At 53.1% G+C, this 24,875-nt stretch overlaps 10 protein-coding genes across 10 annotated transcripts; 5 read left to right on the forward strand and 5 right to left on the reverse strand.

Moving 5' to 3' along the window:
• Nucleotides 1–682: 682 nt before the first annotated feature.
• On the forward strand, nucleotides 683–2,755 carry mpkC (mitogen-activated protein kinase mpkC; the record flags this gene model as incomplete). The annotated part of the gene is made up of 9 exons (XM_025640036.1): nucleotides 683–738; nucleotides 835–882; nucleotides 980–1,109; nucleotides 1,172–1,215; nucleotides 1,289–1,388; nucleotides 1,439–1,795; nucleotides 1,846–1,924; nucleotides 1,981–2,164; nucleotides 2,220–2,755. The coding sequence occupies 9 exons, from the start codon at nucleotides 683–685 to the stop codon at nucleotides 2,407–2,409; spliced, it is 1,188 nt and encodes a 395-aa protein (XP_025490562.1). The 3' UTR covers nucleotides 2,410–2,755.
• BO82DRAFT_109285 (uncharacterized protein) lies at nucleotides 2,730–3,406 on the forward strand. Its single transcript, XM_025629797.1, has one exon. It carries the CDS (start codon nucleotides 2,881–2,883, stop codon nucleotides 3,307–3,309), a length of 429 nt encoding a protein of 142 aa, XP_025490563.1. The 5' UTR covers nucleotides 2,730–2,880; the 3' UTR covers nucleotides 3,310–3,406.
• Nucleotides 3,407–3,551: 145 nt separating this feature from the next.
• Nucleotides 3,552–5,228, reverse strand: BO82DRAFT_338222 (putative neutral amino acid permease; the record flags this gene model as incomplete). The annotated part of the gene is made up of 4 exons (XM_025633424.1): nucleotides 4,984–5,228; nucleotides 4,487–4,916; nucleotides 3,783–4,404; nucleotides 3,552–3,743 (listed from the first exon to the last, which is right to left on the reverse strand). The coding sequence occupies exons 1-4, from the start codon at nucleotides 5,171–5,173 to the stop codon at nucleotides 3,552–3,554; spliced, it is 1,434 nt and encodes a 477-aa protein (XP_025490564.1). The 5' UTR covers nucleotides 5,174–5,228.
• A 680-nt stretch (nucleotides 5,229–5,908) lies between these two features.
• BO82DRAFT_109366 (putative amidase) lies at nucleotides 5,909–7,997 on the forward strand. The gene is made up of 3 exons (XM_025629798.1): nucleotides 5,909–6,044; nucleotides 6,106–6,728; nucleotides 6,791–7,997. Exons 1-3 carry the CDS (start codon nucleotides 6,016–6,018, stop codon nucleotides 7,744–7,746), a joined length of 1,608 nt encoding a protein of 535 aa, XP_025490565.1. The 5' UTR covers nucleotides 5,909–6,015; the 3' UTR covers nucleotides 7,747–7,997.
• BO82DRAFT_109382 (SDR family NAD(P)-dependent oxidoreductase) lies at nucleotides 7,808–9,100 on the reverse strand. Its single transcript, XM_025629800.1, has 3 exons — nucleotides 8,819–9,100; nucleotides 8,299–8,757; nucleotides 7,808–8,203 (listed from the first exon to the last, which is right to left on the reverse strand). The coding sequence occupies exons 1-3, from the start codon at nucleotides 8,874–8,876 to the stop codon at nucleotides 7,908–7,910; spliced, it is 813 nt and encodes a 270-aa protein (XP_025490566.1). The 5' UTR covers nucleotides 8,877–9,100; the 3' UTR covers nucleotides 7,808–7,907.
• A 224-nt stretch (nucleotides 9,101–9,324) lies between these two features.
• BO82DRAFT_286697 (C2H2 type zinc finger domain protein) lies at nucleotides 9,325–12,316 on the forward strand (the record flags this gene model as incomplete). The annotated part of the gene is made up of 7 exons (XM_025631557.1): nucleotides 9,325–9,457; nucleotides 9,580–10,083; nucleotides 10,143–10,436; nucleotides 10,492–10,802; nucleotides 10,860–11,524; nucleotides 11,608–12,023; nucleotides 12,090–12,316. The coding sequence occupies 7 exons, from the start codon at nucleotides 9,325–9,327 to the stop codon at nucleotides 12,314–12,316; spliced, it is 2,550 nt and encodes an 849-aa protein (XP_025490567.1).
• A 366-nt stretch (nucleotides 12,317–12,682) lies between these two features.
• On the reverse strand, nucleotides 12,683–14,020 carry BO82DRAFT_355536 (uncharacterized protein). Its single transcript, XM_025635476.1, has one exon. The coding sequence runs from the start codon at nucleotides 13,747–13,749 to the stop codon at nucleotides 12,982–12,984; it is 768 nt and encodes a 255-aa protein (XP_025490568.1). The 5' UTR covers nucleotides 13,750–14,020; the 3' UTR covers nucleotides 12,683–12,981.
• BO82DRAFT_109370 (uncharacterized protein) lies at nucleotides 13,850–14,674 on the forward strand. The gene has a single exon (XM_025629799.1). It carries the CDS (start codon nucleotides 13,949–13,951, stop codon nucleotides 14,459–14,461), a length of 513 nt encoding a protein of 170 aa, XP_025490569.1. The 5' UTR covers nucleotides 13,850–13,948; the 3' UTR covers nucleotides 14,462–14,674.
• Nucleotides 14,675–17,272: 2,598 nt separating this feature from the next.
• On the reverse strand, nucleotides 17,273–18,663 carry BO82DRAFT_312985 (NAD(P)-binding protein; the record flags this gene model as incomplete). Its single annotated transcript, XM_025632459.1, has 4 exons — nucleotides 17,273–17,682; nucleotides 17,748–18,059; nucleotides 18,207–18,491; nucleotides 18,577–18,663. The coding sequence occupies 4 exons, from the start codon at nucleotides 18,661–18,663 to the stop codon at nucleotides 17,392–17,394; spliced, it is 975 nt and encodes a 324-aa protein (XP_025490570.1). The 3' UTR covers nucleotides 17,273–17,391.
• A 342-nt stretch (nucleotides 18,664–19,005) lies between these two features.
• BO82DRAFT_433365 (putative ABC bile acid transporter) lies at nucleotides 19,006–24,708 on the reverse strand. The gene is made up of 2 exons (XM_025640865.1): nucleotides 24,220–24,708; nucleotides 19,006–24,150 (listed from the first exon to the last, which is right to left on the reverse strand). Exons 1-2 carry the CDS (start codon nucleotides 24,282–24,284, stop codon nucleotides 19,224–19,226), a joined length of 4,992 nt encoding a protein of 1,663 aa, XP_025490571.1. The 5' UTR covers nucleotides 24,285–24,708; the 3' UTR covers nucleotides 19,006–19,223.
• Nucleotides 24,709–24,875: the final 167 nt, after the last annotated feature.

Raw genomic sequence — 24,875 nt, forward strand, 5'->3', positions numbered from 1 at the left:
GATGAGACCATGGGTCGCACTCTCGACTGTTTACGGAGTAGTCTAGTTACAGTACTCAATTATTGGGGAGAGGAACTGCTGATGCTTACTAGGTTCTACCACAGCACAGTATCTATTCATTCACCCCCTCCATCCTCCATCCTCCCTCCCTCTCCCTCTCCCTCTCTCTCCTCATTTCCTCCCCTTCCTCCAACGTCCTACATTATTCGTACAACACCACAAAACACCTCCCTGCATCCTTGCTGGCTGGCTGGTAACTCATCCCGCCAATCGCTGATCAAATCTCGTCTTATTTTCCACCACGTCTTTTTCCAGCGCCGATGGAAGAGTCCGGAAGTGTCTAAGCAGCCCCTCGCGAGCGCCACAGACGTGACTGCACAGGCTGAGGCACTCCCTTAACACTAGCGGCCGATCGAGATGCACCTTTGTCAAGCTGTCATACAACTGCCCTGACGATAAAACCTCTTCCCCCTTGAACCTCGCCACTGACACTATTCTCCGTTCATTGCGCTGTATTTGCATCATCATCATCATCATCATCATCAACAACCCCAGTATTCCAGTATCCATCCATCATCAAATCTCATTATCGTCATCATCCCGATCATTGTCGTCTCCATCCGTACATACTACTGCAGTACACATACTACCTACCCCGATCGGATCTACCAAACCCACGGTCATGGCCGAGTTCATTCGCTCGCAGATCCTGGGAACCACCTTCGAAACCACAAACAGGCAAGAATCCCCGCCGGTGTTTTTCTAGAAACCTGGTAGTAGTACCTAGTAGTTGGACGAACCTCTCCCCCAAAGCTAAACTTTTAATTTCTTTAGATATGCGGACCTTCAACCGGTCGGACTTGGGGCCTTTGGGCTCGTCTGGTATTGGCTTCCCTTTTCCTAAAAGTTCCTATAGTATCCTGCTGGTAAGAAGAAAAAGAACGGGGCACATAGGCTGACCCAAAAATAAACCTCGCAGCTCCGCAAACGATCTCATCGCCCGCCAACCAGTGGCCATCAAGAAGATGATGAAGCCCTTCTCGAACCCCACGATCGCTAAGCGTACGTATCGGGAAGTCAAGCTGCTCAAGCATTTACGTCATGAAAATGTATGCTGGCGTTCCGTACCTGTTCCTTTTCTTTGCTTCCGCATGCTAACGTGCCACACAAGCTCATTGGCCTGAGTGATATCTTCATCTCCCCGTCCGAGGATGTGTAAGTGGGACCCCAAATCTCACAGCATTACGTGGCAAAAGATCAGAGTGGAGATACTGACGGGGACAATCAGGTACCTTGTCACAGAGCTTCTGGGGACCGATCTGAATCGACTCCTCACTTCTAAGCCCCTCGATGGCAAGTTTGTACAGTACTTCACGTATCAGCTTTTGGTAAATATCTCCTGGTTATGCTGCATCTTACTCATGCTGATGTGGACTAGCGGGGGCTGAAATACATCCATTCGGCTGGGGTCATCCACCGGGATCTCAAGCCTAGTAATCTCCTGATTAACGAGAACTGCGACTTGAAGATCTGTGACTTCGGTCTGGCTCGAGTGCAAGAACCCCAGATGACGGGCTATGTATCCACAAGATACTACAGAGCACCGGAGATCATGTTGACTTGGCAGAGATACGGCAAGCAGGTCGACATCTGGAGTGCAGGCTGCATTGTTGCTGAGATGTTGCGTGGAAAGCCCTTATTCCCTGGCAAGGACCACATCAACCAGTTCTTCCTGATCACGGAAGCGTTGGGAAGCCCACCGGATGAAGTGATCCAGAGGATCAGCACGAAGACAGTAAGCTAGTCTACTGATCAAGGTTTGGCTCAAGCTCTAACATCCGCCAGACTTTGCAGATCGTCCAGTCACTTGGCAAACGCAAACCTCCTGTGTGGGCATCCCTGTTTCCCGGAGCCGATGCGCAAGGTGAGTACACTAGTAGATAAATTCAGGGGACCTGAGATCTAACGAGGTGTGAATAGCCGTTGATCTGCTCTCCAAAATGCTCGTGATCGATCCCGACAAACGCATCTCCGCCGAGGAAGCTTTAGAACATCCATACCTAGCTGTTTATCACGACCCTAACGATGAACCGGTCGCAGAGACGATGTTTGACTGGTCATTCCAGGAGGCTGTCCATTCCATCGATGAGTGGAAGATCATGATGTATGTTCAAAGGTTATATGCGGCGTACCTTAGGACCGACTGACATGAACCATAGATACTCCGAGGTGGTTGATTTTCACGACCTTGGTCCAACGGGACAGCCCACTGTTGACCCAGCCACATCTGTTGACCTGGCATTTGGTATTGATGGTGCAGCTGGTCTAGGCCCCCAGCCAGTTGATGGCATATACCAGACTGCTGTCGACAATATCGACCAAGACATCCTGCAATACCTGCAGATCTAGCCCATGCCAGTCATTGGTTCATTGGAATGAAAGCGAAACGCAGGGGAAAGTAGGTACAGGTAGTATCTATCACAGTATTAATTGTGCAGACATCCCTGGAGTAGGTGACATCATGACGCACATGTTCCTTCCAAAAATACTCACCTCCGATTGTAAGGAGGTCAACTAACCCCGCCCCTTGCCCCATTTGCTTTTCGATCACATGAACCTCGAACCACATTTACCTACCTATTACAAGAGCCATAAACCCACCGCTGCCCCATTACTTAAGACTGCTCGAACACTCGGCATAGCCACAGCGAGAAATACCTACATTGCTGCACCCTCCGACGTGAGCTACCTTCCTTCCAGCATCTATCAACCCTTTCGAAACCATTGCAGTGTTGCATACGCAAAACACCTATCGACCCCATAAGCTCCTCCCACATCCCTATCTTCGACAATCCCCGGGTATACAACCTAGACTCCGAAATGAAGGAAATGCTTGCAATCTGGTCAACCATAATCAGCCTCCTCTGCCATATCACCTACGCGTTCCCATCGCTCAAAGGATCCACAATCAATTCGACCACTGCCTGGCAGATCTCACTATATCAAAACAAACGATGCACCGGCCAGACCACATACTTCTCTGGAAACACCAGTCTGCCATGTCACGATGCCATTCTCAACGGCGGTGCACTGGGCTACATCGTGCAAATCGCCAACGGCTCCAACTGTTCGGTTGTGTTTTCGAGCGATACCCAGTGCAAGCAAACCAATAGCACCACCGTCCATCTCAATTCGACAGCGTCGATGTGCCAAGTTATGAAGATCCAAAATCAAGAGATGCAAATCCGGCGGTTTTCTGTCAATTGTGGGGGCAATCGGACAAGGTTTCGTTTTCATGACCGTGTATGAAGTTTCTTGATGCAGCGTTGCGCCGTCGTTCTTTGTAGCTATTTTTAATGCAGTGGGAATGAGATCATGTCTTTCTACAGAGACGCTAATGCTTGACACATATCAAATTATTGCGTTTCTATGCAATATTTACCGGTTTATGGCTAACCAGGTTAGATACACGGGTATCCAGTACTGAGCATATGCATGCGAGGTCAAAAACCGCCATCGAACATTCTCCAATATACACCTTTTACAGACGGTCAGGACACCGTCCCACTATTATCCGCACATGAAAACACTCCATCCACGCTCCCATCTCTATACGCCTCCTGAATCTGGATCACAACACCATATGTTCCCCCGACCATCATGAACAGTCCCAGCAGCACCAATCCAACATGCACTGCAACCAACACTACCCTCGTCCACCTCTTATACCACGATTGCTCATCCTCATCGGCTGGGTCAGCTCGACCATGATAAACATTCACATACAACCAACAGATCCCGGGCAAACTGATTGCCAACGGCGCGAACCCCAACGCCCCGACCAATGCCAACACATACGTGAACACCGGGATGGCACTAGCCAGCACCCACGCTATGGCCGCCATGCCCACGACACACGCTAACCACGTACCCCAGTGCACAGGAGTGTTCGCCTGGAGATGCCGCCTCCGCTGCGGCGAGCCGCGCAGCACCCGGACGAAGAGATACTTGGCCGCGACGTGGACGTACAACGCCCCGCTGACCAGCAAACCCGGAAGAGCGATGCCATATGCCACCCGCTTGAGGACGGGACCCGCGCTGCCCAGCGCCGGCGAGGCGACCCATTTCCCGCAGTAGTGATACAGCACCAGGCTGAAGGTCAGGTAACTGGCGGTGACGAAGCTCATGCACAGAGCGACGGCTTTCCGATAGGCCCGGGCGGTGGGCGGGCGCATCTCCGCGATGACGGGGAGGAAGGCCGAGGTCGCTGATGACGAGACGAAGATGGTCGATGAGGCGGTTATGCCGGCGGCGAAGGTCGGGTGGCCGACTAGGTGGTAGCCCAGGTCGTAGGGGCCTTCTTGCGGGGCCGCTGACGGGCGATCGAGGGTGGTTACTCCAATGCTTTTTTTTTTTGGAAGTGTTAGTCATGTTATGGCATGAAATGAATGTCGGCCGGAAGGCAACGGGTGAAGGGAAGACTTACACAATGATGAATACCGCGGCGAGGATACTAAAAAACCCGACCCAGGTCAACCACCCGATATGGGAGAACTTCCGTACACTGGCGCAGAGGGCGATAATGACGGTGGCGATCACCGAGAACCACACAGTGCACAGCGAGTGCAGCGACAGCGCGTTGAAGGCCGCCGATACCCCGATCACCCCGGAGGCTGCCGTGATCACGTAGGTCATGACGAACAAGAACCCGACCACTTCTCGGAAAATCGGACCCCCCATCAACTGCGCCATGTCAGCGACCGTGTGGCATTGTGGGTAGCAGTCTCGAAAATTGCCGAGCACGAGGGCGCCGTACGTGTTAAGACCGCACCAGCCGAGCACGTTGAGGGCCCCGGGGAGGGCGCCAAGGTCGTACATGACCGAGGGAATCGAGAGGATGCCGGTCGCGAAGAGCACTGTGTGGTAGCCATTGGTTAGTGAGGGATGTTGATGGATGTTTGTTTGGGCTTAGGGGCAACGAACTCTTCAGAAAGATGGCTGATGCCCGTATCCAGCTAACGGTCCGGAAGTCCACTTGCCCTTCGCTTTGTTGAAAGACTTCATCAAGCCCATCATTATTGGACTTGATGTGCTCGGTGTCTGCGACAGCAATGTCCTCACCAGGTATCGCTGGTGAGGTCTTGATGTCTTTGGCCTCGTTTGTCATCGTCATGGTTGGATGTCAACTGATGTGAACAAGGACAAGGGGGGGAAACGCCCCTTCCAATGCGGGGGGTCGATCATTCTTATACTGGTATGAAGAGTGCGGGATCAAGCTGCATGAAGCTGCAGGGCTGGCATGGTATGTCTTGCAATAATTGATCATCCTTGTTAATAGCCCTGTCCGATTCGGTAGTGATTGATGGCTTCACTCATACCTAATGGTGGACGTTGCGATAACAAACGGCTCACTATCTCCTCCGTTGGAGTAGTGTTATCAAATTGGAGTAAGTGACATCCCTGCTGTATCGATTATGCAAGGTGATTGATAGGGAATTGGGGTAGAGCTTAATACCAATATACTGTTATAGCAGCAGTGTGAATCAGTGCTGGCATGCATGTTCACGGGGTTGAGCTGGTCAAACAGTTTGGGTAAATCAGGTCTGACCCCTCTTTAGCTTTAGCTTCCGCAACAGATGGAAGTCCAAAGCTTGTGGGCGACGGTCGGAACGGCCCAGAATCTCTCGACAGGGACACATGTCACATCTACTTTAGTACTTACTGTACAGGAGAAGACGAGAAAGCCATCGTTGGGATCAAGCTTTCGCCGACAATGATCAGTTTCGCGCCAATTGTCTATCAGCATCCTGCAGTGGTTGGAGTCCTCTTACCCCAACCGCGATAAGGCCCTGTGGCTTGGCAGTTGGAGCAATCTTCTGCTTCTTGCACAGATACCCCCGCTTCGAATGGAATATATTCCTCGTTTAATGTGATTGCAGGGGTGAAAAGGTGCTCTGATCAGTTGTTGCTGGACTGTGTTGCTTGCAAGAAAGGCTGTTGAAGTCATTTCTCACTATGTCGGTTCTATTCACCTCCATCTCGCCGTACGTACATTACCGAACCACCCATCTACCGCCACACTTCGCTTGCTAAACAACCAAACAGAGATAACCCAGTCAAGAAGGAAGATGCGAACCAGCTTCTCCGGAGACTCGGTCTCTCCGTCAGCCCAGAGGAGGACGACGACTTCCACACACTCCTGGCCGCTGTGCACGACTGCGCAGAAACGGTCTCCAATCTCCCGGATTACCAGCCCGTCCCCGATCTCGAGCGATACCCTCGACTGAACGTTCGACGACCCTCTCCCGAAGAGCAAGTTTTCGGCCAGGCATGGGCGCATAAGTTTTTGATCAAAGGCAACCCCGATGGAGGACTCTTGGCCGGCAAGACTATTAGCCTGAAAGACACGATTGCGGTCGCAGGCGTGCCCCAGTTGCTTGGAAGCGATATCATCCCCTCCTGGACCCCCGTCACAGACGCCACGGTGGTGACCCGGGCGTTGACTGCGGGGGCCGATATTCATGGGACGTCGACCTGCGAGAATTATTGCCACTCGACCTCGTCGTACACGAGTGCGCAGGGGATCGTTGAGAACCCCTTTGCCGAAGGCTATTCGGCGGGTGGGAGTACCTCGGGCGGTGCGGCGCTGGTCGCCGCCGGGCTGGTTGATATCACTATCGGTGGGGACCAGGGAGGGAGTATTCGTGTGCCCTCGTCTTTCTGTGGCTGTACGTGCAATTGGTCCTGGGTTTCTGAGCCTCTCTGTAATGCGTGCTGATGTGTGGGACAGGTGTGGGACTGAAACCGACTTACGGCCTTGTTCCGTACACGGGCATTGCCAGCGGAGACGCAATCAACGACCACGCCGGTCCTATTGCTCGAAACACGCTGGATGTCGCCTTGTGTCTGGACGCAATCAGCGGCTATGACGGAATCGACGACCGATGCCTAGGCAGCCCGCAGCCCGGCTCGACCGCCTATGCGACAGCGCTAGCTACAGAAGAAACCGGAGGGCGACTCGACGGCGTCCGCGTAGGATACCTGAAGGAAGGCTTCGAGCACGCCACCATCGACCCTGCCGTCAAGCAAGCCGTGATGGACGCCGTCCAGAAGTTCGCGGAGCTGGGCGCGGTCGTCGAGGAAGTGTCCGTGCCGGACCACTACCACGGCCCGGCCATCTGGACCATCCAGCAGCGGATCTCGGGCTCGCTGACGCTGCTGGGCCAGGCGCACGGCCGGCGCGGCCTGCACCTGACCGAGATGGAGCGCGCGCGGCTCCCCTGGACGCCCGAGGGCTTCCGGCGCGCGTTCCCCAGCACCAAGAACGTGATCATCAACGGCCTGTATCTCGCCGCCCAGTTCCCCGATCTCTACGGCAAGACAGTCAATATTGGTCGACGGCTGCGGGACCGCTACGAGGAGGTTTTCGGGCAGTATGATGTCGTGGTGATGCCGACGACGCCCATTGTCGCCCCCCGCCATGGCTCCCCCCGCGACCTGCCGGTTGAGGCGCTCAGGCCTAGTATGGGCCTCACGATCAATACGGCGATCTTCGATGTCACGGGCCATCCTGCTATGTCGATTCCGGTGGGTCGTGCGGCTGCTAGGGATAACGCTGAGGTTCAGTTGCCGGTGGGGATGCAGATTGTCGGCGGGCTGTGGCAGGAGGCTAAGGTGCTTCGTGTGGGACATGCCTGGGAGCAGCATTTCGATTGGAAGAGTCAAGGGGAGGAGAGGTGCTGTTGATACATTCTCGAAAAGGAAAGATAAAATCCAAGTACATATTCATCACGTCATCATTGGACATACAGTTCATGACCTCAATTCATCGTATTACTGCCGTCCACCACGAGTGGGAAACCAGTTCATCAATCGTTATCCGGCATAGCTTTTAGCTTTTCATGACCTTAGTTGATAATATACCCCCCATCCACCACCAGAGCATGTCCCTGAACGAACGACGCAAAGGTCGAGCAGAGGAAGAGCACTGCATCAGCCACCTCCTCGGGCTTGCCCATCCGCTTCATGGGCGCGATGTCCACCGCAGGCCGGAGTCGTTCACGGACTTCCTCGCTGTACGTGGTCATGGGAGTCTCAATCACGCCTGGACACACGCAGTTGACCCTGATCCCCTCCCGCGCATAGTCAATGGCGTCGGAACGGGTCATTGCGATAATGGCAGCTTTGGAGGCACAGTACGCCGCTGTCATCACCCCCCTCTCCCCCAGGAGGAACGAATTAGCATCAGTCATGACGATTTTCGCAGTTTCCAAGCAAGAGAGGAGAAGAGGAACTCACGAGCCCCCGGCCGTCCCACGATCCCCAGCTGGCTGGCAATATTGACAACCGCCCCGCGCGGGCCCTCGCGCCCCGCCAGATCCTCGCTGGGCAGGGGATCCTGCTGAACCATCTGTTTGAGCTCCGCGCGAGAACACAGCCACGAGCCGCGGTAGTTGATGTTGGTGATGCGGTCGAAGATCTCGGTCGAGGTCTCGGTCGAGCGCAGCGCGTCGCCCAGCACCCCCGCGCAGTTGACGGCGTAGTCGAGGCGGCCGAACTCCGACACCACGGCTGCGATGAACGAGTCCACGAAGCCCTCGTCGGAGATGTCGCCGGCTTGGTGGAGTAGGCGGATGTGAGGCGAGGCGGCGAGAATGGCTTCTTTGGTGTCGTTCAACGAGCTCGGGTTGAGGTCGGTGATGGCGATGCGGTCGCAGCCGGCGGCGGCGAAGCTCTTTGCGACGGCTGCGCCGATGCCTGTGGATTTTGAGGGGTTAATTGGGTAGTTGGGATGGAGGGGGTGGGATTCGGTCCGTACCAGTTCCGCCGGCTCCGGTGATGACGGCGACACCTGGGAAGGTATATGTTCGCGTCATGGTGAACTGAATAGCGACAGGCAGTTCAAAGAGTGTGGGAGGGGTGAGTTGTGAGCAACAATATGCTATGGAGCAATTTGTTTATGGTCTCCTCGTCCCCTCGGTATCACCCTGACATCATCTTTATAGATGGTACTGGTAGATCGAATGGGAGGGCAGTTGGAGTCTTCTTCCCTGTCGAGTCTTATCGCCGACTGCTTCGGTGGAGACGAAAGTGGCGTTGGGGGAAGCAGCGGCGGGTTCGGCAATCGTTGGAGTCGGTCGCTTTGCCTCTTGTGGTTGGATTTTCTCCTCTTTTTGCGATTCTCTCACTCCTCCCCTCCATCTTTTTCGCTGCCCGCCCTGCCTGCTGCCTCGTGCTTCTCCAATTTGCCCAATTGGAGAGCTAGCTTCTGGTTATCTCATACTCCGTACACATCACATCCAATTTGCGCCTCCAAATGTCTTGATGCAGTCTCAGCCTCCCTCACAGCCTGTCCGGGGCAATCGTCGCTCGTCTGCTGCTGCCAAATCTCGGGTCTGCGTCCATTGTGGTCGCAGCTTCCGCCGTACCGAGCATTTGGAGCGCCACGTTCGCACTCGTATGTCGCTGCTTCGTGCTCTCCCCCCTGCCTGCCTCGATTGCTATTGCAATTGCGACAATGCGACATATCTTAGCGTCAGATGTTGCATAATGGCTAACCCCAATTTTGTCCGCTTGCAGATACCAAAGAAAAACCGTATATCTGCTTTTGTGGGGCGGCCTTCACTCGCCGGGATTTGCTGAAACGACACACCAACATTGCGCATCCTGGCAATGGCTTGGTATCGCCCAATTCACAGCCTGAGACGGAGAGCGTAGAACCTCACCCACGACCATCCGAGCCCGCGCCAGTACCACCAGCACCCCCAGCACCAGTCCCAGTTCCAGTTCCAGCTGCAGCTGCAGCTGCAGCGCCGCCAGGGTTCATCGTCCCGCCGCCGACATCGCGCCCGGACGCACCTCTCTCAGTCCCGCCAGATGTGGAACAATGGACCGGACCTCCTCCACCACCGCCACCACCACGGGAGTCATATATCACGCCAGATCAAGCGCCCGTGCTTGAGCCTGTAAATCACGCGCCTCCAAGTATACCGCCGCATAGCGGTGTGCTTGGTCACGATGCGGAGGTTCTCGAGGCGGCTCAGCTCTTGCTTCCCGGGAATTACCGACATACTCCAGCTCCAGGTAAGGATTCGCCGTCTGGAGAAACAGCTTCACGGAGCCTGGCATTAATCAAGAAATAGCCCAGCCTGTGCCATACCTTCCCGAAGAATTGAACCACTTCCAAGATTTCACCCATTTTCTCGACTCCATTGGACTGCCATCCGAATGGGTCCCCGCTTTTGGAGAAGTGCCTCAGATGCACAATCCAGTGCCAGCAACTACTGTTCCAGACATTGATCGAAACCATACAATTCAACAAGATGCGCCGCGTCGAAGTATTCCGGAGAGGTCCTCTCGGGGAGATTCGCCCTTCCGATCATGGCTTCCATCGGTGCCGCCCGAAGATCAGAGCCTTGGCTCGGTTCACGATTATGGTATGTCGTCCATTCGAGGGCGAGTACGAGCTGTGTTACTGATGTGACTTCTCAGAGCCACCGCAGAATTCCAGGAGCAGTTCCTCGTTGAAGGTGACAGAGGAGCAGAGACGGCGCTTGGCTGCTGCGCTGGAGGAGTTTCGCTACCTGATACCAGACTTCGTCTTGCCATCACGCCATACACTGACCAGATATCTGACGTCGTTCTTTGACGGCTTCCATACACATCTACCTTTCATGCATGCTCCGACGTTCCGGATTAATGACCGTGCGCCAGAGCTCGTGCTCGCTTTCATGACCCTCGGCGCCCAGTACCGGTTCGAACACCGCAATGCGGAACGGCTCTTTCATGCCTCCAAGGAGATTGTGCTCTGCAGGCTTTCGAAAGAGCCGCATGGAATGCCATATAACACTATTGTTCAGATCCCTCTGGACCACATTCGCGATCCTGCACTGCCGAGCCAGGCATCCCCTCTCCCACCTGCCGAGTTCGCTACGGGAATGAGCGCGTGGAGGCAACTTGAAACCATCCGCACTTTGCTAGCCCTCATGGGATACTCCACATGGGAGAAGGCAGAGCTCGTTCAGGAGGCTTTTGGACTGCAGAATTTGCTTGTTCGATGTCTTCGGGAATTTGGTCTGGCGGAAAACATTATCGCTGCTCCAAGACACGGTCCTTTGCAATGGCACGAGTGGGCTGAGGAGGAATCCATCCGACGCACTCGCTTTATCTCCTTCTGTTTTGTCCATATTCATAGCATAGCCTATAACATCTACCCGGTACTGCGCAGCAGTGAGGTTCACTTGCGCCTTCCGTGTTCTACCAAAGAATGGAACGCAGCGACGGCTCACGAATGGGAAGCTGCGCAGAAGGAAGTTGGCTCCCAGCAGCTGTTCTTCCAGGACGCACTTGCCTTGTTGCTGCAACCCGCACGACATCCAGTACCTCTGGAGCCGATTCCCGCGCCCCTCGGCAACTACATCCTTCTTCACGGTCTTCTTCAACGTATACATCTCGTGAGCGAGCTCTCCATACCAAATGGTGACCATTCGTTTTCACTCCCAACAGAGGAATTGAACAAACTTGAGTACGTTCAGGATCTGCATTGTAGATGTCACGGAAGGGCCTGAAAGATCAGTTCAAGTTTACTGACCGCAAACCTCGTCACAGGAGAGCTCTACGAACCTGGACATCAGTGTGGCAACAAGCACCCGAATCGAGCCTCGACCCTCATAACGAGAATGGCCCCATTCCCTTCACATCCAGCTCATTTCTAGGTCTAGCGTACGTCCGCTTGTCGCTGAACCTAGGGGCTTATCGTCAGCTCGAAACGCGAGATCCATATCGTATCGCTGCTGCGCTACATCGGTCGCCTCGCCCTAGCAGAAGCTATCAATTGACACCTGCGCTCATCTATGCGGCCCACGCCCTGAGCGTGCCAGTACGCCTGGGCATTGACCACGTGGCCCGCAGTCAAGCTTTCTTCTGGAGCGTTCGTCATTCAATCGCTAGCCTCGAATGTGCGGTCTTGCTCAGCAAATGGCTGCTGTCGCTGGCGGAAACTGGCGGCACGCAAAGTTTAAGCGGTACGAGCCCAGTCATGACCCAGCATCACCTTCTACCTCATGTATACTGACATCCAACTCAAATAGGTAACGAAAGCCGCATACTGCATTGGACACGCTGTATCGTCCAAGAGGCTTATGATTCCTTGGACTTGGATAAAGACGAGACTTTTCCGGGTCTTGATCCTACCAGTCTTGGCTTAGCAGTCATACAGCTTTGGGCTCGTCTGTTTCGGAAGAATACACAGTGGCCCTTCATCAATGTGATGGGCGAGAGCTTGGAAAAATACCTGGACCTGATTCGACCGGAATAATGGCTTGCAGACGGTTTTGAAACGAATCCGAAGATAATACTTTTCCCAACACAATTAAGCGCGAGCGCAGATTCCAGAGTTAGAATTGGCACCGGAAACAGCGTTGCCTGTTCACTCGAAGAATGGTGTGTCACGTTCACCGTGACACCGCATGAAATTCCTTCACTTGCGGGCATCACATTATGAGACTAGTTCTAAAAATACTCCCCTGTACCGGAAGCATCGGTATGCATATCCTGACTCCTCTGACAGGATGAATGGCTTGCCCAGGATTTGACTGCTGGATGATCTCATACAGCTGTACAGAACCGGCCAGGGACATATTAATACATCGGAAATGAAGTCATGTCAACGAAAGCTTCCTTTCTTCAAAGAGGGGCAGGCATAGATGCGCCGGAGCTACTCGGAACCAAAAGACAGAGGACAATTCCGGACCTAGGCAGCAACAGTGCTTGGTCTTGGTCTTAACTTTAATTCACAAAAAGTCGGAATGCTAATTATTAAGAAATATGATTACAGGAATAGGCCACAGAGATTGCCGTTCCACCCAATCACTATCAAAACTTCCTCGTTCCCCGATCATCGCCTGAATCCGGTATATCGATTATCCTTGGGGATAGCATTGACATAGGCGAGATTTATCGGTTGTTGTACCTTTTCCTGGCTTAGAAGAGAGATCTCTTCGCCCAGCTGGGAGAAGGAGTCGCTGAAGCGGAAAGCGAAGCCGAGCTCGCGGCCGCAGCACTGGCGGATACATTGGGAGCCAAGGTGGCGCCGAAGGGACCGATGAACAAGGTCTGGCCGCAGGGTGCGGGAGGCGCTGAGACACAGCTGCCGAGGTAGCGACCGAGCTTGCCCTTCTGGCTACCGGAGGACAGCACATAGGCCGGGCTATAGGCGGGGACCAGACCGGAGCTGTTGGCCGGGAAGAGGATGTCCTCCTGGTTACTGGCCAGGTAGTAGGCGTGCGCCGTGTGCTCGGCCGCCAGACGAGCCCACAGGAAGGACACCTCAGGAGCCTGAGTGTAGCCGGCCAGGGCGATGTAGGCACCAGCAACGGTTGACTCGAGGGTCAAGGCATTCTCAACAAAGCTCTCGGCGCTGCTGGCATTGGGGAAGGTGAAGCTGCAGTTGGGAGCCGTGAAGCCGGAAATTCTAGACCCGAGCTGCTGGGCGGCGCGTGTCCCCAGGCGGTTCAGACGCTGGATCCCCTGGAAGTTGGGGTAGTACTCGGCGTCGGAGTCGTTGGTTGCGCTCTGCAGGAAGGTCTGGTTGAGCGGGACCTGGTTATAGTAGCGGTCCAGGAAGTACGAGAGCGCCCAGCCATACTCGACGACCTGGGCATCCGAGGAAGAGGGCGAGCAGCTCGTGTTGCTCTGTGCCAAAGCTACTCCGGCGAGGAGCAGCTGGCCGATAGTCGCGATGAAGCGCATGGTTCGAGGGGTATGTATTTTGGGGGTTGAAGCGTCTTTTCTTGCCGGTCTGTTATGAGCTCGAGCAGTGTTGCAGCGAAGGGTGGGTGACCGCAAGAAAGAGAGATCTGCCGTGAGATATACTTATATGTGGTCGGTAGGCAACTGCGCGGTTCCTCCAGCGAAACAAGGTTTCCAGCACCGTTCGCCGTAGTCTATAATGTCGTCAAAGCCCGCAAGCAGATGCAACGATATGATCATGGGTGTGGAACCCTCAGCCTCCCAGCAGCCTCCGAGCATGCACGACGCGCGGTCATCCAGGCATCGAGGCGGAATCCGCTTCCCTCCACTGGATTTGCATCATGACATTTCCCGTTTCCCCGCCGCCGGGCAACCCCGAACGGTGGGTAGGGGTTTGGGAGGGGTGGGTATCTCAACATCAGCTGGCCTGGCTTTGGAGGTAGTGGTAGGGGGGGGGGGGGGGGGGGGGGGGGCGACAATCCCAACCAGCACCCGTGCTCTAGCGAACTGGTGTTCATCCAGGGTTCGACAGGAGGTTTTCAAAGTTTGTCTTCTACCTACGGTTGGGTGTGAGATCATAGAAAGAACATCTATCGCATTGACAGTCATAAATGAAAAGATTTTTTACCGGACCCTAACGGAAGTAGGAACCATGCGGGGAGATATTCTGCTGTCAGAATGGGAGTTTTGCACGGTGGACGATGGATGGTGATATCATCCGTCCGGAACGGATGGATAAGGTCGAAGTCGAGAGCGTAATTGCATGCTGGGTATGCTGTGCAGTTAGGCTGAGAGATTGTTTGACCGGGGTGTTTGACCGGGGCTGTGGTCGCCTCTTCACTTCTCTTCCTATTCTTATGGTGTGATTGGTATTTACTGGTAGAACAGCGGCGTTGATCTGCAGCTACTGTCAGTCTGCGCGATCGTCCATCTTCTTTCTTTCCGGATCGTCCGGGGGGGTGATTTTAGCTCCGCGCAGGAGACTTTAAAATGCCTGCGCTAGGCTGATTCGGGTTAGAGTGTTATTCAGGTTGGGGTTATCCTGGAGGTCACGTGTTTGATGGGAGGCTGATGTCCTTTTCTCAGCTCTGAGATTGAGCTACCCTTACTGGAGTCCTTCAGAAAGGCATACTATGTATGATTGCCCAAAGAGGTAGGTTTTTCTCGGGTTGGAAGAATTTTTTTAAGAAAAAAGTTATGCCCTCTTCCATCCATATAAGCTTCAGCTTCGGCTTCTATACAAAGCAACGCTCTCTGGTATACCTTCGGGTGATTTTTCTAGCTAGCGTTATTCTTAGCCCTTTCCGCGGTCTTGTATAATGGGCGCTCCGGCTGGCGGGGACGATGCTACTCATACGGATTCATACGCGTGCCTTTGTCGGGGGAGGAGTGATTTGCGCTGATAGGTAACATATTGTCAGCGTTACTTGTTAAGGCTGGAGTGGATGGGATATTAGTGAGGGCCCCCAGTGTGTGAATAGGGTACGGCTGTGTAGTCAAATCGTCTAATACCCTCATGGTGTAATGTACCCGCAATTGTATTATCTTTTGGTTTGTATTTTCTCCACTCGGGGCGATAAACAAGTATTCTGGTAGTGATGGCTGGCTGGGGTTTCCTCAGATGTCGTTCACATGACTCCCCATCTCTCTCTATACCTCTTGTGCGGGACTTGGTTTTGAAAAGGGCACCTCACGGGTGTATTTTCCTATACAATGAACTTTCCCTGGGAAGTTATACACACACACACGCTGTTGTATGCTCTCGCTTTGATGCTTTGCTTCGATGTTTGGCCATTCTTTTTTTTACCATAAAGAATGAAGAGACTTTGAAGTTAATATGGAAATGGTAGAATGGATTTGTCTTTTGTGGAGATGTGGGAAGCAATCCAAAAACTCCAGCATGGTGGCGCTAGCATTATGCGGCTGTAAAAGTGGTGATTCTACACTTGCTCCAGTAAATGATAGCGCTTGTAGTAAATTTAAAGCATACTGATGCTAGGTCTCGCCACAGGTCGGGTTTGGGTAACATTAGGACCTGTCTGAATACTGGATCTAAAACCTAGACCCGCCAATCTGTAGATTATATATATTAATCTGTAGATTACCCGCTAAAAGCCTGTTTAGTAACCGTCTTTGGTCTGTTAAATGCAGCCTCATTAATGCTACACGACAAGGCGCACTAGTATAGTTGTTTGCACAATTGGAATATTATACCTATTACTGGCCACATCTATTGACTCCTTCACCTACCCATCCGCATCCAAGTAGAATTGTGAGCCAAATCAATAGAGGAATGCAGTTGTTGCCGATAAATAGGACTAAATTGCGGAAAATTAGAGAATAAAACTTAGAAAGATTATGATCTAGCTCTAACAGTCATAATCTTGAGCAAATATCTCAAAACAAGGTCTTCATCAAGCGTGGAACAGGAGTTGCTCGCTGGTATATCATCGATTTTTAGAGTGAGTTGAACAATTCTGCAATATTTTCAACAATAGTAGTATACATAGAAGCTCTGTAATTGGTTGACTCTGGGCTGCTACTTCTTATCAGATTCTATATATTTTTATTATGACTTAAAACTTAAAGACGACAGAGTAAGTTCAGACAAGCACAGTAAACAAGCAAATAAAATAAACAAATCAGACTCGTCCAACTCCAAAGTAGATTAGAAGTAATATTTAGTGTACTATATAGAGTGTTGATGGTCGACTTAGATGGTTCCTCCTAGTACACTCTATACTAACTGCTTCCCTCAGTCAGCTCTAATTAATTTATATCCTGTGTAGTAAGGTTCGCCGCCAAACTTACCTTTCATCTATGATCTTGCTGCTCTGCATTGCCACTGGCGAGTCTCACGGAATCAGGTGACTATGCCAGGTAATCCAGCTTACGTGTGTCCTCTATTATTACAGCGCACAGAAGGACATTCTGCACAACACAGGCAAATTACAGGGACTCTGCTTGAAAAAGGTTATGAAAGGTCAAACCCTAGACGTCACAAAATCTCATACCAATTACTTCGTAGCCATTTATAGATTAGTTTCAGGTAAGGGTCCGGGTGTATCCTTGCGGGACCTGGGTGAGCAGGGCAATTGTGCAAACAACTTGCAGTATACAACTGGTCTTACCTGATGCGATACCTATGTTGCTCACAGAACTTTGGTTTATATAAGTAAAACTTAGTAACTTAACATAATTGGTAAGCGAGCAGGCAGATCTTCCAAGTCTATAGATCAATACACTTTATACATCCACCAACTTCCTTTCATATCAATCCAGGGTTCGCATCCACTCAAGCAAGCACACATTTCCGGTTGCCTCAAGTCATGGCTAATGACTACCCTTCTATCCAGCTCAAGCACCGTAGTGAGATAGTTCAAAATGCGACAAACTTCGAAAATTGTTACATGGCTGATTTTCTTAGAGGAATTGAACGTACAATGACCTACCTTTAGACGAATTCACACAGATTATCGTTCTTATGTTCTAGCCATGAATCACCACGTGGAGTTTCAAGCGACTTGCAATTCTCTAAGCAAGGAGGGATCATGTATACGTTATTAGGCACTCAGCACAAACACCACGACATACAACATCCAAGCCAACCCACTTCCCCATGCACACATCAACCCCCCATAATCAAGAAACAGACCCAGGATAAGGATTCCTCCCCCGCCCCGCCAGCACCTCTACCACAAACTCCCGGAACCCCACCGTCCTCAAATCCGGATACAGCACCCTGGCATCCAAATACCCCAGCTCCGCCGCCGTCTCGGGCGTATTCTCCCGACGCACGTACTTGCTGCACCGGTACTGCGCCAGGTACACGGCCGCGCGTTGCCAGAAATCAGTGGGATTTGCGGCCAGCGCTGCCAGCGCTTGCTCGGCTTTGCGGAGGGTTTCTGCCTCGGATTCCTGCCTGCGGTCAGCCTGTGTCCACACCCACCCACCGGGGACCACCGGACAAAAAGGGACCCTACATAGATCCTGCTAACGGTCTCACCCGAAACATCCTCCACAACCTCAAAAATCTCGTTCTCGGACAGCACCGCCGAGCACGTGTACACGGCCCGGTTGCGCGTGCGCGGGTCGGCGACGATGCGCGCCACGAAGCGGCCGATATCCCGTAGATCGGTGAGGATGGTGGGCGCGGTGCCGTCGCCGTGGATGATCGTCTCCGGCACCGGGATGGCGTAGGAGAGGCGGCCGGAGGGGACTGGGGGCAGGGAGAGTTGGTACCAGTAGCCCACGTCGATGACGGTGTAATCCAGGTTCTGGGTGCGGAGTTCGGCGAGGATTTCTTCTTTCTATCCCACTGCTTAGTGTGGTTCTTCGGGGTGGTGTGTATAGAGGGAGGTTCAGGTGGTTAGGTAGGTAGGTGTGTAGGCAGGCAGGCAGGCAGGCAGGCAGGTAGGTATAGACAGAGGCCAAGTGGGCCAAGGGAACGGACGCACCTCCTCCCGCAAAAGCATCGACCCCCGCGGCGGGGCGACGGTCACCCACGAGCTCGGGACGAAGCGCTGCACGCCCGCGCGTTTGGCGGCGCGCACGAGGGTCTTCTCCTGCGCGACGGTGGCCGGGCCGAGCGTGCTGATCAGGATCGCGATGCCGGCCAGCGCGGGCACGAGGGCGTCTTCGGGGAGATCGAGGTCCACGATGCGGGGCGTCAGGCCGCGCTGGAGGAGGGCTTGCACGGCGGGTTTAGGCACGGAGGCCGGGCGGATGAGGATGTCAATGTCCTGTGTAGTTGCGTAGCATTGCATAGGTTAGCTGTTTTGGATTTCTTATATGGGTAAGGGTCTGGCAGGGGATGTGGATGTATACAAATTGGTCGGCGGCGAGCATGGCTTCCAGGATGGAACCGCCTGTGTTGCCGGTGGCGCCGATCAGTAGAACCTTCGGTCGGGACATGTTGTTTTGGGATCGGGATTGGGATGCGCGATGTTGATCATGATTGTGTTTGGTGAAGGGAGACGAGCTCACCTTAAGTATACAGAAGTTGTCTCAGGGCTTGAGGTTGAGGAGTATACTAGCTGGACTCCTATTGGCTGGTTCGTGAACAGCACCAGTCATTATGCGGCATTTATTCCCAGCCCGGTCTCCCTTCCCGGCATCCATGATCCACGATCACTCCCAGCATCACTCCAGATGACCACGCCCCGTCAGGCAAACGGGCTCCTGACCTCCGAGCCATTTACACTTACTACAGAAGCCATTAGTGGAGATGAGGCTGACGGTACCACAGTAACAGGTCTGGCAAGAATGCTCAAACAATGAGTTGACTCTCTATCATATGTAAACAATTCAAACACATACAGCGATGTAAATAGACACACGCCTAGAGATAATTATGTACCATAACTTTTATGGCCCCAGTGCGGAGGAAAGAACAATTCACAGGAAAAGAACAACAGTGTATGTATGTAATGAAAATAGGAAACCCCCCATCTGATGCACGCAACTCTACAAGACTATGTCGAGGTGTTCCCACTCTTGCTTTCCCAGGCCCTCTTGGCACCCTCTAGAAGACCGTCCATATTTCCACTGTTCTCGCACATGCTGCGGAAGAGACCATCCTCGCGGTTGATCAGCGTCCACGGGTGCTCGAACTCAATGACCTGACCATGGTCAAGCACGAGCACCTTGTCGTAGTCAATGATAGTTTGCAGGCGGTGGGCGATCGTGATAATCGTGCTTTCCCGGAGCTCGCGGAGGGTTTCCTGGATCTTCGAGTCGGTATTGTAGTCAATCGACGCGGTGGCTTCGTCCATCATCAGCACCTTCGGGTTCTTGAGAAGGGCACGAGCAAGGCATAGAAGCTGGCGTTGACCCTGAGACAGGTTGGATCCGGATTCGGAAACCGCAGTCTCCAGGTTCAGGAAGATGTTCTTGTTGTCAAGGACAGTACTACTGGTGACACCGTTCGCGCTGGTCTCGGCAACAGTGCTACTCGTCGTAGGTGTAGCAGTGCCCGAGGTTCCTGGGCCGATCAAATGGACGCGCCGCAGCGCGGTGAAAATTTGTTCGTCACTGAATAGATTGAAGGGATCAAGGTTGGTCCGGATGGTGCCCGTGAAGAGAGTAGGGTCCTGAGGAACAATAGTGATCGCTTCACGCAAGTCGCGGAGACCGATCTTGCTGATGTCCACGTTGTCGATGATGATGCGTCCTTTCTCGGCTTCAAGACCGCGGAACAGCGCAAGGGCAAGAGAACTCTTTCCAGCGCCCGTACGACCGACAATGCCCACCTTCTCGCCAGGCTGTACCGTGAACGAAACATTCCGAAGAACAGGATCCAAGTCCGACCGGTACCGCGTGGTATAGTTGGCAAACTCAACCGAGCCGCCACTGGGCCACTGAGCCGGCGGTCTGGAGTCGGCAATGACAGCATCAGCCTCTTGTTCCACATCAAGGTACTCCTTGACTCGCTCCACCGAGTTCATATTCTGTTGGACCTCAGAATACAGCCGGACGAGCCAAAGGACGTTGTCGGTGAACGTCACCGCATATGTCAGAGAAAGTCCAGCAGCACCGGCATCGACCTTTCCAACATTCGCGAGAACGAAGATAGCCGTGAAGAAAGAAACCAGAGCTCCAGTGACGTCAACGCGCAGCGCAAGCCAGCGGTTGCTAGCCCAGAGATAGATATGAGGTCGGTTGTAGGCATTGATCCGACGATGGTTATCAACAATGAACCGCGGTCCGTCACCATAGGCACGGATGGTCACAATTCCATTCAAGGTCTCGCCGAACTGCTGATACAGCGGGCTTCTCTGTACAGATTCCAGTCTTTTCAGATCCCGAGAAGAGTTCACGTAGACAGCACCAAGAGCGACATAGATCAGCGTGATGAAGATGCCAGCGATCAAGAAGCCGGGGGTGATGACTGAGATCAGGATCACGATCATGATGACAGATGCGAGACTGTGAAGCATGCCAATTGCGACAGGAGCAACTTCCTGGTCAACAGCCTCGACATCCTTGGAGAAGCGGTTCATCAATTGGCCGAGAGGGGTCGAGTCAAAGAACTTGAACTTAGCATGAATCACAGATCTCAGGAGACGTTGATGGATGGTGAACGAAGCATGCAGAGAGCCCCAGAAAAGAACGGCTTCTCTGAGCAGGGAGATTAGGACAAAAGAAAGACCCAACAGCGCGTAAACACCAAGGTAGTACGTGATGTTCACATCGTTGTCAGCCCCATCATTCTTGCGGGTGCTGAATTGGGGTGCGCTGAAGACCGAGGTACGGGGGACACCGCCAGCATTGAACGAGGGCATTTTGAAATTGGCCACTGCCGCATAATCGCCAGCATCCTCCTGTCTAGCGCCCTGGGTTTGATACGAGTTCGCCCATTGTCTGATCCAGATGTTGGTAGAGACCGATCCTAACTGTTGCAGACAGAACACTAGAACAGCAACAAGCCAGTAGGACCAAGAGCCCATTGAAAGCAGATACATTTTGATCGTCGACAATTTGATGCTACCCGTCGTTTTGGACTCACTGAGTTTGGACGGGTCATCTTTCCCGTCTGAAATCTTCGCGGTGGTGTCATTGACTGCCGAGCCATTCGCGTGGTTCTCGTCTTGTTGTTCCTCGGCATCCGAGGGTCTACGAGAAAGACGCGGAGTGCTAGCCCTGGATGTCGGCCGAGACTTGAGGAGCTCATCACCCAAGGCACCCGAGGCAGCCACCTCATCCGGAGGACCCTGTGCCGCTATTTTACCGTTGTTGAGGACAAGCACATGATCGGCTTGAGGGACCGTAAGAGCGACGTTGTGCGTCACAAGAATGCAGGATCGGTTCATCATAAGAGGGCCAGTCAAGGCCTGACGGAAGATATGCTTGGCGGTGTGCGAGTCCACGGCACTCAAACAATCATCCAAGAGCAAATGGCGAGCTCTGCTGTAGACAGCACGGGCGAGGGAGATACGCTGCTTTTGACCGCCTGACAAGCTGATGCCCTTTTCGCCCACGAGAGTCTGATCACCGGCGTCGAGAATCTGGAGATCTCTTTCCAAAGCACATGCCTTGATCACAGCATTGTACCGGCGTTGGTCGAACGGAGATGCAAACACAATGTTATCCTTTACAGTAGCGTTCACAAGCCAGGCTTCCTGTGCGCAGTACGCAACACTCTCGATGAGACCCGTCTGCGGATCCACAGGAAGTTCCGCGCGATTCGCAGTGCCGCCAGGGAGATAGACCCTTCCTTCCAGAAGTTTCATCTCACCCAACAGAGCCATAAGCAAAGAGGTCTTTCCAGATCCAGTAGCGCCAGTGATAACGTTCAGCTTGCCGACCTTGAATGACACATCCATGTTGATCAGGCGGAAATTGTCCTTGGCGTCATCCGATGGGTCATCGGAGTATCCCGTCTTGGAGGCACCCCAACTGAGAGTGGCCTTCTCCAGTGCGATCTTGGACGGCTGTTCAGGTGATTCCTCGTGATCAAGCAGACGATACTTTTCAGTCTCGTCCTCATTGAGATATTCATCCACACGATCGAGCGAGACTTTGGATTCCTGCACGTGTGCCACCATATCTGCTAGCTGATCCAAAGGCACACGGAGCAGAGAGAACATCGACAATGCGGGGAACGCGATTGAGGGTGTCAACTGTTTCTTTTCCACCACCGTATACAGGAAGAAAGAGGCAAATGTGATCAAAATTGGCGTGCCGTACCAAACGGTAGCTGCTGAAGACCAGATGATGTACCGGAATCGGAGAGCCTTCAATTCGGTCTTGCGCTTTTCGTTGACAATATCCTGGAAACGCTGCTCCCACGCAAAATATTTGATGATCCGAATATTTTGCAGAATCTCATTTGTGCTATGGATACGAGCATCGGTTCCTTTCAGGATCTGTTTCTGAACCTTTGAGAACTGCTTCGCAATGATGAGGTTCACAGGTAGCATGAGCACCATGATCACTATTCCAGCAAAGGAACTCAAGCCCAGTAGACGATAGAGAAGGGTGACAGCGATGATAATCTGAGTAGGCACACTGGCCCAGAGAAAGTGAAGGTAGGCGCCAACCTCGCTAACCTTGAACGAGTCGATGGCCATGAGATTGATGATAGTACCAACGTTGGCCAATTGCTTTTCGTCACCTTCCTTGGAATCTTTCGCTGGGGTGCCGTTCGTTTCAGGGTCGGTAGTCGCCTTCTTCTTGTTCTTGCGACCAAAGGAGAACAGACCGCCCTTCTTTTTCTTGTCGTCATCCGTCTCAGAAGCCTTCTTGGGGGCGGTCTCGACAGTCGAGCCAGCCTTTCTCCGCAAAGCCTTGGCGTAGATCTCGCCAATGATGATAGCACGGACTTTGACGCCAAGTTTACGTCCGATCCAGAGGGCTTGTCCGTCAGCAATACCTTGAATAGCTCCGGAGCAGAACAGAAGGATGGCGTATAGCCAGGCTGCATTTGCTGTGGTCGACCGCGGATCCTCGACATATTGAAGGATCGCCCTAAGCAAGATAGTGGGCAAATACGTGAAGCAGTTTGAGAAGATCGTCCAGGCGCCCTGGTAAAGAAGCGTACCGTAGAAGTGGCGGGCCAACTTCCACCAGAGAGCACCTTGATAATGCCTGCGTCGGAAGTCCTCCAGCACAGTAGCGGCTTTTTGAGACGCAGTCAAATCCCAGACATCGTCAAGCTCCAGGGGCTGCCTGTAACCTTTGAGGATCAAGGGGTCCAGCCAACCGAAGGTGGCAAGCGAAAGCAAGCTGGCCGTGGGATGTTTTGCGGGCTCCAGACCATCTTCGTGCGAAACGAGCACAGACTTGTTCCCTCTGCGGGTGGTCACTGCAACGAGCAAAAGGAGGGTTGACAAGACGAACTCAATCGAGCTGAAGGTCAAGGCGCGCTTGGAAAGTGGATGGATGACGGCAGATCGGAAAATGAAGACCGTGAACAGCCATTGCAGCCCATATAAAGCCGCAGTATGGTTCCAGAGCCGGGGAGAAGAGTGGAGGTCCAGCGTCGAGAGCAGCAGGCGGACCAATGCCAGGAATAATATGTAGGACCATGAAACTAGCTTCGCAATGGCTGGGAGAGAGCCCTGACGACCCCAAGCATCTGTAGATAGAACCGCGACAAATACGGCCACTTCTCCCGCAAGCGCGAGTATTTCCAGAGATATAACGGCAAGCTCGCCCTGTGGGCGGTCCACTTCGAAGTGAGGCACCTCGCTCTGCGTCGCTTTACTCAGCATCGGATCTGTTTCCCCTTCCTCATCGTCCCCAATAGCCGTGTTTGTCGTATCCTCATCTTCTTCATTGTTCACCAAGATCTTGTATGAAACCCCTCTCCGAGAAAATAAATAGCCGTATGCAACGCGGAGCACGATGAAAATTAGAGAGAGCCCGCAGGCCGTGAGTGGGAAAATCACTTGTAGGTAGCTAGAATTGTGGTTTGTTAGTTCATTTCCTGGCGCAGCGCCCTACACAGACTGGATAAATTCAACGTACTTGCGTTGGAAGCAACGAGAGAGGTCATCACCGGCCCAGATAGGGCCATGGCATTCCACCCCCATTATTGGTAGACGAAGAACAGTCGAGGCAGAGGAGCTGCAGAGATCATGCGCTTATGTGCTGATTTTGAGATATAGACTGGATAAGCCTAGCCAGCAATTGTTAGACAAGAAGGCGTCCAGTATAGTGGCTAGAGAGACAACGTCACGGCATATAGATGCAGGACAAGCCTAGCATCGCCGAACGGGAAGGCGGAGAAAAGCGATGTAGTCGACTTTTCCACCAGAGCAACGGTTAGGCACGGGCGGAATTATACAGCGGCGATGATCGCGAGGAGGTTGGCAACATAGCACGACCTCGGCGATAATATAGGTTGTTGCAGGTGAGAGGAGACGAGGGTAGGGAGTGAAGGTGGAGCGAGAGAGAGAGAGAGAGAGAGAAACTGGGAGGGGGAAAGAGAGGAAGGGTGGAAGACCAGGAAGACAGAAATGCGGCGATGACGAGCAGCAGGCGGACGCCGAGCGAGTGGGACAGCCCGTGGAGAACAGCCCGGCAGGCTACACAGCAGTCCGCCAGCTAACCTACTCGACTACTAGTTCGTTAAGACTCGTTAGTCTGCTACCCCTAGTCAGCCTCTAACTTGCCCTGGAAAA

This window comes from Aspergillus uvarum (genome assembly GCF_003184745.1).
Source record: "Aspergillus uvarum CBS 121591 unplaced genomic scaffold BO82scaffold_37, whole genome shotgun sequence".
NCBI classification, from domain to species: Eukaryota; Fungi; Ascomycota; class Eurotiomycetes; order Eurotiales; family Aspergillaceae; genus Aspergillus; species Aspergillus uvarum.